Here is a 9,923-nt window from a genome sequence, read left to right on the forward strand (position 1 = left end):
AAAAAAATAAAAATCTCTATATTAGCAAATTAGCCACCAACAAAAAGAAATTTCCAAACTTTTTTTTGATAGTTTTTGAGTTTTATTAAGAAAAAAATGGGGTTAATTTCAGAAAATTATAACAAGAATCTTCTTTCAAAGATAGCCACAAATGATGGTCATGGAGAAAATTCAGCTTATTTTGATGGTTGGAAAGCTTATGAAAATGATCCATTTCATCCAACACAAAATCCTCATGGTGTTATTCAGATGGGTTTGGCTGAAAATCAGGTATGAGAAATTAATAATCCGTATCAGTTTGGGTGCACCTCAATTATTTTTATCGTAGATCTAATTTAATGTATCGGCAATTCTATCCAGTAAGACTTAGACAAATGATTAAAAATTACCTAGAGCCTCTATATACCCTTTTCTTGATAACAGTTGTTCAGATCAGTTTTCGTGCATCTGAATTGTTTCATGTGATACTAGATAATTCTATTCATCAAAATTTAGACATAACTAAACAAAAAAAAGAAATCATCTATAGTCTCTTTGAAGGGAGATGTAGCTTTTTGTTTTTATGAGTTGAACTGAATTCAGTATTTCAATAAGAAATATACACTACTAAAACATATAATGTGTTTAGGCTAAAAATATCTACGAGGTTGAACTCATCAAGTTTAAATCTAACGATTTGTGTTTTCTTGTTTTTTTTTTTTTTTTGCAGCTTTGTTTTGATTTAATTCAAGAATGGATAGTCAACAACCCAAAAGCCTCAATTTGTACCTATGAAGGAGTTCAAGATTTTCAAGATATTGCTATTTTCCAAGACTATCATGGTTTGCCAGAATTTAGAAAGGTATATATATGATATGATATATCATTTCGGTAGAATTCAGTAATTTTAGTCTAAATATATGTGTTGACCAATCTACTAAATACGTACATATAATAAATTGTAAACCTAGTGACATAAATTAAGTGACGAATCGTCAGAATTCATAAACGTTAAATTCTGAATCCGTGTTTTTTCTTGGGAATTGTGCAGGCAGTTGCAAGATTCATGGAGAAAGTTAGAGGAGATAGAGTCACATTTGATCCAGAAAGAATAGTTATGAGTGGAGGAGCCACAGGGGCTCATGAAAGTTTGGCCTTTTGTTTGGCTGATCCTGGTGATGCATTTCTAGTTCCTACACCATATTATCCAGGGTAAGAATCCACTTTTTTTTTTATATAAGAAAAAATATATTTTTAAAAAAAAACATAATTTTTTTGATAAAAGATAACCGTTCATAATAAATGAAAATAATAACATAATAAAATAACACAAGCCACATGTATCATCTACTACAATAAGTTAAACTATACTACTATACGATCAAATCACGTAAAAGATAATTATATAGCTTTTAAAAAATAATTTATGATGATAAGATTCTTTTCTTTAAATTAAACTTTAGTTTTCTGTTATATTGGTACCAAGTAAATTATTTAATTATTGGTGTGGGACATATATACAACTACTTGCAAGAAAATGAAAAAAAAGTAGTGATAACCTCAATAAGTTTGTGGCCATAAATGACAAATAACAAAAACAAAAAGACATATCATATCATACCAACTTTCTATTAGATTGGACCATAATGAATTAATTATTATTTGTCCCCAATAGCAGCCATACATAAAAAAAAATTAAAAAAAAGCTCAAGATTATCTAAAGAAAGTTGACTTATTGATTGAATATTTCAAAGTCAAAATCAATGAATAGTCAAGTTGAATATAGATTTAGAACAAATATATAATTTTTATACTATGAATGTATTTTAGGTAGATAGATACTACTGACGTACAATTTCTGTCGCTAATTAAATAACAACAAAAAAAAAAAAATCAATCGTTACTCTTATTTATTTTTGACTATTTAACGACAAACTAATTATTATTGTGTTGTATTGCAGATTTGATAGAGATTTGAGGTGGAGAACAGGAGTACAACTTTTTCCTGTTGTTTGTGAGAGTTATAACAACTTCAAGGTAACAAAAGAAGCCTTAGAAGAAGCATATAAAAAAGCTCAAGAATCAAATATCAAAGTAAAAGGATTACTTATAAACAATCCATCAAATCCATTAGGTACAATTTTGGACAAGGAAACATTAAAAGACATACTAAGATTCATCAATGACAAAAACATACATCTAGTATGTGATGAAATCTATGCAGCAACCGCGTTTAGTCAACCTTCATTCATCAGTATATCAGAAGTCATGAATGAAGTTGTTGGATGCAACGATGATTTAGTACATATAGTGTATAGTCTCTCCAAAGATCTAGGGTTCCCTGGATTTAGGGTTGGGATTATTTACTCGTACAATGATGTTGTTGTCAATATTGCACGTAAGATGTCAAGTTTTGGACTTGTTTCAACACAAACACAACGGTTAATTGCTTCCATGTTATCAGACACTATCTTTGTTGAAAATTTCATCGCGAAGAGCGCGATGAGATTGTCACAAAGACATGATTTGTTCACTATAGGACTAGGACAAGTTGGAATTACAACATTGAAGAGTAATGCTGGCCTATTTATTTGGATGGATTTGAGAAGGTTTCTTGAAAAGTCAACATTTGATGATGAATTGAAACTTTGGCATATAATTATTAATAAAGTGAAACTTAATGTTTCACCTGGTTGTTCATTTCATTGCTCAGAGCCAGGTTGGTTTAGGGTTTGTTTTGCTAATATGGATGATGCTACAATGCAAGTTGCATTGAAAAGAATTAGACATTTTGTCTACTTACAACCAAGTAAGGGAGTTGAAGTTGCAACAAAGAAACAATATTGTAGAACAAGGAGCAAACTTGAAATAAGTTTGTCATTTAGGAGATTGGATGATTTTATGAACTCTCCTCATTCACCTATGTCTTCTCCTATGGTCCAAGCAAGGAATTAATCGTGATGTTCAGATCAGCTTGCACACACATCGTCCAATTCAGGTTATATGGACATGTTGATTATTTCACTGAGTACCTGATTGTAAGTCTAGTTACATAACATAGAATGGAAGTTTATAGTGATTCTTTGTATTCTTTTATTAAAAGTTTATTATTTTTTTGCCTATAATATACTATGATTGCAAAAAAAAAAAAAAAAAAAAGCAATCAAGTTATGGGCTTTTATTATATTGTGAAATGTGAAATTCTTTATTTCTTGTGTTATTTTTTTCTGTATAGCTTTTTGTAAGTTGAGGAAACTCAATTTGTAACTTGAGTTCAAGAGGCAAATGCAGAGGATATATACCTATCAATTTTTTCAATAATAATTTCTCAGAGATTTTTTTTTCTTCTTATTTTGAGTGGAGAATTTAATAGAGACATTATTGTGAATACTCTGGTAAAGAAATTTAGATATTTTGTGCCTTAGGAGACTGTTTTGTCGTGTTAGATCACTAACATATCTTTTTTGTTTTTATTTGATCCCAAGAATGGATTGGATCAAAACAACTTTTTTATTTAAGTCCTCTATGTCTATATTAATTAATTTCTGACCTCATGAAATCTCCAAAATTAAATTTCCATTTTCGGTACTAATCTTATCAGTGGTGGATCCTAGATTTTCATCTTTCAGTCAAAAATAAAAGAAGCATACATAGTGAAAAGAAGCCTAGGATATTCAGCATATAACATACTTCAACAACAACATATCAATGTAGTCTCATAATAATTCAGTCAAAAATAAAAGAAGCATATAGGATAGATTTTACACAGACCTTACTCCTAACTCAGAGGTAGAGAGATTGTTTTATAATAGATCCTGACTAAAGAAAAACAGTCCTGAAAAAATAAGCAACAAAAATACAAAAAACAATAAATAATAACAAAAATAAGTAGAAGAGATAGTAACATAAAATAAACTACAATAAAATAATATAATACAATAATCGAGGAACATCCAACAACCAACAAATAGTAATAGAAATTGAAGAACAAGAACTTACAAAACAATACTACTACAACTAATATGAACTAACAACAATACAACGTACTACTATCATCTACTGACCTACTACCATAATCCATGTCCGATGATCCAGTACACCCTCATATCTTTACATCATTCCTCGATAAGCTGAATTCATCAACATATAATATTATTCGCGAAACCATGCATGTTTCAAAGCAGCTTCAGCAGTAATCCTTTTATTTGGATCATAAGTGAGAAATTTGTTCAAAAGATCAATTCCAGAATTAGACAATACAACATCTGTGAAGGATATTGATGGAAATCTCTTCCTTAATGAATAATTATGCTTTTTATTTACAAATTTAACTTTGTTTAATCCACAAAGTTTTGTAAATCCTGGCCATATTTTCTCATCTAGGGTTCCAAGAATTCCAAATATCTTATTAATTTGATCAATCTCCGACTTTCCATCGAAAATCGGTTTATTTGTTAGTAATTCAGCCATGATACAACCTATAGACCACATATCGATTGCATTCGAATATTTTTTCATACCCATTAATAGCTCGGGCGATCTGTACCACAAAGTAACAACTTCTTGAGTATAAGGTTTCAAGGGAGGACCACTTTGAGTACGTCGTGCTAGTCCGAAATCAGCAATTTTCAACTCACATTTCTCATTTATAAGTAAATTTGAAGTCTTTAGGTCACGATGAATAATCCAATTATAATGAAGGTATTTCACACCTTCCAAGAGTTGGAGCATAAGACATTTGATTTTCCTTTGACTGAATCGACGTTTTTCTGTTAATACTTGCAAGTCGTTTTCCAAGTATTCCATCACAATATAAAAAACGCGGTTATTGAATTTGGTTGTCGTGGTCCCTACGACGACTTCTTTAACATGTACAATTGAAGGGTGACGACAAGTGAGAAGAATTTCTATTTCCCTTATAAATGTTAAAGTAAACCCTTCTTCTTTGTCTTTTTTCAATATTTATAACTTTTTTAACGCAACAATTTCTCCAGTCTTTTTATCTCTAGCTTTGTAAACAACTCCATATGTACCTTCACCTACCTTGTTGAGCCTCTCAAATTCTTCCACACTTCTACAACCCTTAACCATGTTAACATGATTTAGCGACATACAAATTCAATAGCTAAACAGTAAAATTCGTTGCTAATAATTCTATTTTGCGATTAAATGGCTATTTAGAAAAAGATCGAAGAGGAAAGAAAACTTAATAGTCTCAAGGTAGCTATGTACGTTTCATATAGAAAATTGGAATATTTATAAGTAAATACTAAAAACCGATCACAAATAGGAAACCTAATTAGAATAGAATTAGATAAATTCCATAAATAAATTATAAACTAGTAAAGCCGAATCCTAAAATATTTAGGATTATTAATTACCCTTTTTGAGTTTTTTCCTTTTATGAGGTGATGTAAAAATAAAATTAAAATTGGTCACCTTAAAATACCGTTTAAGTATTTAAAAAGGAAAATTACTAAATTGAAAAATAAGCACGTAATCTACTACAGTATAATATATATGTTAAATTTACATCAATAACACGTTTTTTTTTATATATCGTTAATGTATATATGTCAAATCTTTTCTTTTTTTCTTTTAATAGTTTTCCCATTTAAGGGTATGTTGCAGCATGGAAAAAATGATTTTCATGAAAAATGTTTTCTTTCTGTTTCATATAATGTAAAAATGATTTTGTATATATTTTATTATGTCTTACATATTCAACCGTCCCCCTTGTAAAAAAAATTAAAGAATAGGGGTAAAATTATCCTATTTCGAATAGTTTAAAGTCAAAATTGACCTATTTTTTCTTATTTTTGGAGCAGCCGTTAGTGAAAGGGTAATTTTAAAGTTATTTTGTTTAGTTTCAGGGTATTTCTTAGCAAATAATATAACAGTAAAGGTAACTAAAACGACCCATTTTGAATAGCTCAACTCGACTCTTGGATATTTTCTTAAAATGGAATCTCATATAAATTATAAATACTATAAAATAAGATTTGATGATATTCATGGAGATTTTGTGACTATTTCAACTATAACAAGTTCTACACAATTGGATCGAAATTGTCGATGTATATAAATTAAATTGTTTTAACAAATAATAAAAGCATTTGAATTCTCCTCCATACTATAAACCCAATAGTGTTGTGTCATATTATGATTATAGTTCTTGTAAAGCTTTACAAGTTCATCAACTTTCTCATTATGATCATTTTGCCCCCTTCATCTTTTTTTATTACACTTTCATCCGTCTTTTTTTTTTTCTGGCTCTTTTGTTGATCCTACTAATAATATTTCTGGATTCAATAATATTATCTTCAATTTCCCCACAACTTGAACTAGATCCACATCTCCTATAACTGTTAATTTCTTCTCTTTTAGATCAATTGATAGAGTTTCAATTCCTGTAATATCGTGACAAAATCAGAATTTTCATTAAGGGGTTCAAAATATAAAGAAGTAAGCAGATGAACTAGTCAAATAAGGTTCAATATCTATTATATACATATACATGAAAAATAATTTTAATGATCATGTATAAATAATATAATTATTCAGTGATAAGAGTTCGAATGAACCCCTAGCCTCAAGCTGGTTCTGCCCCTAATCCATGAATTGTTAAATCGGGTGCATTATTCTACATTACTTCGTTAAAATTAATGTGTATATAAAAACATAAGTGTATATACAATAATATACAATAATTACTTATAATAATAATCAAGTACCTGAGAGGGTGGAGACAGCTTTCATAGCCTTTTGTTTCCCTTTGTTATCATGCACCTCTAATTTCAAAGCAATTTTCTGCACAAAAAAAAAAATCCTGAAAAATGCTGAAATAAATTGAAGGACAGAAATTTACAAAAGCAATAGTACGACTATTAATATGAACGAACAACAATACAACGTAGTATTGCCACCTATTGACCACCTACTACCCTAAATCATATGTCCGAAGATTCAGTACACCCTCATATCTTTAGATAAATTCATCAACATATAATATTATTCACGAAACCATGCATGTTTCAAAGCAGCTTCGGCAGTAATCCTTTTATTTGGATCATAAGTGAGAAATTTGTTCAAAAGATCAAATCCAGAATTAGATAATACAGTATCAGTGAAGGATATTGAGGGAAATCTCTTCCTTAATGAATAATTATGCTTTTTGTTTACAAATTTAACTTTGTTTAATCCACAAAGTTTGGTAAATCCTGGCCATATTTTCTCATCTGGGGTTCCAAGAATTCCAAATATCTTATTAATTTGATCAATCTTCGATTTTCCATCGAAAATCGGTTTATTTGTTAGTAATTCAGCCATAATACAACCTATAGACCACATATCGATTGCATTCGAGTAGTTTTTCATACCCATTAATAGCTCGGGCGATCTGTACCACAAAGTAACAACTTCTTGAGTATAAGGTTTCAAGGGAGGACCACTTTGAGTACGTCGTGCTAATCCGAAATCAGCAATTTTCAACTCACCTTTGTCATTTATAAGTAAATTAGAAGTTTTTAGGTCACGATGAATAATCCAATTATCATGAAGGTACTTAACACCTTCTAAAAGTTGGACCATAAGAGATTTGACTTCCCTTTGACTGAATCGACGATTCATTTTTTCTATTAACAGTTGCAAGTCGTTTTCCAAGTATTCCATCACAATATAAAAAACATCGTCGTTATTGAGTTTGGTCGTCGTAGCCCCTACGACGACTTCTTTAACATATACAATTGAAGGGTGACGACAAGTGAGAAGAATGTTTATTTCCCTTATAAATGTTAAAGGAAACCCTTCTTCTTCATCTTTTTTCGATATCTTTAACTTTTTTAACGCAACAATTTCTCCTGTCTTTTTTTCTCTAGCTTTGTAAACAACTCCGTATGTACCTTCACCTATCTTGTTAAGCCTCTCAAATTTTTCAACACTTCTACAACCCTGAACCATGTTAACAGGATTTAGAGACATACAAATTCAATAGCTAAACAGTAAAATTCATCGCTAATTAGCAATAGATTTCTGTTAGCTACGAGCAAATTAGAATAGTGAAAAAAATCGAGGGGAAGAAAATTTTAATAATCTCGTTGTAGGTATGTACAATTAACGTTAGAAAATTGGAATATTTATAAGTAAATACTAAAAACCTACTTTGATCAGAAATAGGAAACCTAATTAGAATAGAATTAAATAATTTCCAAAAATAAACTAGTAAATCCGAATCCTAAAACATTTAGGATTACTAATTAACCGTAATTAGATTTAATTAAAAATAAGGAAATAATAACAAAAACAGTACGAAATATTAACGATACATAATGATTAATTATCATCCGTTAAATACCCTGGTGGAACGTTTAATTGGTGATTTTTTTATTTTTTTTTTGAGTTTTAACTTTTATAGGGTGATGTTAAAATAAAAAAAAATAAAAAATCTGTTCACCTTAAAAATAAGGGAAAATTGTATGAAATATCAAACTATTAATTCAAATTAAATGATATAGTCATAATTTCTTTTATTTGTAATTCATAGAAAACATTCTATGTTTTTTGTCATCCCATTTGTATGCTGAATTATACAAATAGACCGAAATATACAAATGCATGACCCATTTGTATACTGAAATATACAAATGCAGGACCCATTTGTATACCGAAATATACAAATAAACCAAAATATACAAATGTAGGACCCCATTTGTATACCGAAATATACAAATGCAGGACCCATTTGTATACCGAAATATACAAATGCAGGACCCATTTTGTATACCGAAATATGCAAATGCAAGACCCATTTGTATACCGAAATGTACAAATAACCAAAATATACAAATGTAGGACCCATTTGTATACCGAAATATACAAATGCAGGACCCATTTGTATACTAAAATATACAAATAGACCCAAATACATATTCTTTTATGTATATGTATATCGAAATATACAGATTAATAGCACATAATAAAACTTGATTCTATTCATGAAGATTTTGTAACTATTTCAAAAATAAAAAATTGTACATAATTGAATCGAAATTATCAGTATATATAAACTAAATCCTTTTAAACAAATAATACAAGCATTTGGATTCTCCTCCATACTATAAACCCTATAGTGTTGTGTCATATTAGGATTATAGTTTTTGTAAAGCTTAACAAGTTCCTCAACTTTTTCATTATGATCTTTTTGGCACCAATCATCAATTTTTATTACACTTTCATCCTTCTTTTTTTTCTATCATTTTTGTTGGTCCTACTAATAATATTTCTGGATGCAATAATATTTTCTTCAATTTCCCCACAACTTGAACTGGATCAACATCTCCTATTACTGTTAATTTCTTCTTTTTTTAGATCAATTGATAGAGATTCAATCCCTGCTAGCAAAAAAATAAAATAAAAATCATTAGCCATCCATAAATTGTTGAACAATGTGGGTCACTTTACATCGCTTCGTTAAAATTAATATGTGTATATACAAAAATATTTTTTAGAAAACATAATGTGTATATACAAATTACAATAAGTTAACACTAGCTTAAAACTAATGCAAAGTGTATGTATATATCAATTTATTACATTATTATGAAGAGATGGAATATACAAGTCGAATTGTTATAATAGATCGAAATTTTTTGCACAAAATTAAGTGTATGACTTCTAAAATATGTCAAAGGAAGAAGTGTTTGATTGTTGTGACTAGTATTTCCTCTCTAAAAGTTTAAGTTGTTCGAAAAAATACACTTTTATGTATTATCATTGTGGTACGAGTTTTTTTTTTTGGAAACTAAGCAAATATCCCATAAAAGCAAAATAATTACAAACATATACCCCTTTACATTCATACTCTATTAAATAATTACACTATATACCACCAACTAATTCGCATAAATGATATTAAATAAGTGTTATTTACTGGATTGGTATCATAT

At 29.2% G+C, this 9,923-nt stretch overlaps 2 protein-coding genes and 1 pseudogene across 2 annotated transcripts; 1 reads left to right on the plus strand and 2 right to left on the minus strand.

Annotated features, from left to right (window-relative positions):
- On the plus strand, window positions 1–3,295 carry STACS5 (1-aminocyclopropane-1-carboxylate synthase). Its single transcript, NM_001288438.1, is given in 4 exon segments — window positions 1–270; window positions 710–841; window positions 1,031–1,191; window positions 1,941–3,295. Coding segments are annotated over 4 exon segments (1,461 nt in total). The 5' UTR covers window positions 1–96; the 3' UTR covers window positions 2,935–3,295.
- An 836-nt stretch (window positions 3,296–4,131) lies between these two features.
- Window positions 4,132–5,070, minus strand: LOC102578659 (cyclin-dependent kinase G-2-like; annotated as a pseudogene).
- Window positions 5,071–6,990: 1,920 nt separating this feature from the next.
- LOC102592245 (cyclin-dependent kinase G-2-like) lies at window positions 6,991–7,959 on the minus strand. Its single transcript, XM_006352206.2, has one exon. The coding sequence runs from the start codon at window positions 7,957–7,959 to the stop codon at window positions 6,991–6,993; it is 969 nt and encodes a 322-aa protein (XP_006352268.2).
- Window positions 7,960–9,923: the final 1,964 nt, after the last annotated feature.

This window comes from Solanum tuberosum, unplaced genomic scaffold (genome assembly GCF_000226075.1).
Source record: "Solanum tuberosum cultivar DM 1-3 516 R44 unplaced genomic scaffold, SolTub_3.0 scf00147, whole genome shotgun sequence".
NCBI classification, from domain to species: domain Eukaryota; kingdom Viridiplantae; phylum Streptophyta; class Magnoliopsida; order Solanales; family Solanaceae; genus Solanum; species Solanum tuberosum.

Excerpts from the sequence above, each read along its gene's own strand:
- LOC102592245 (XM_006352206.2), bottom strand. The coding sequence starts at position 7,959 with ATGTCTCTAAATCCTGTTAACATGGTTCAGGGTTGTAGAAGTGTTGAA.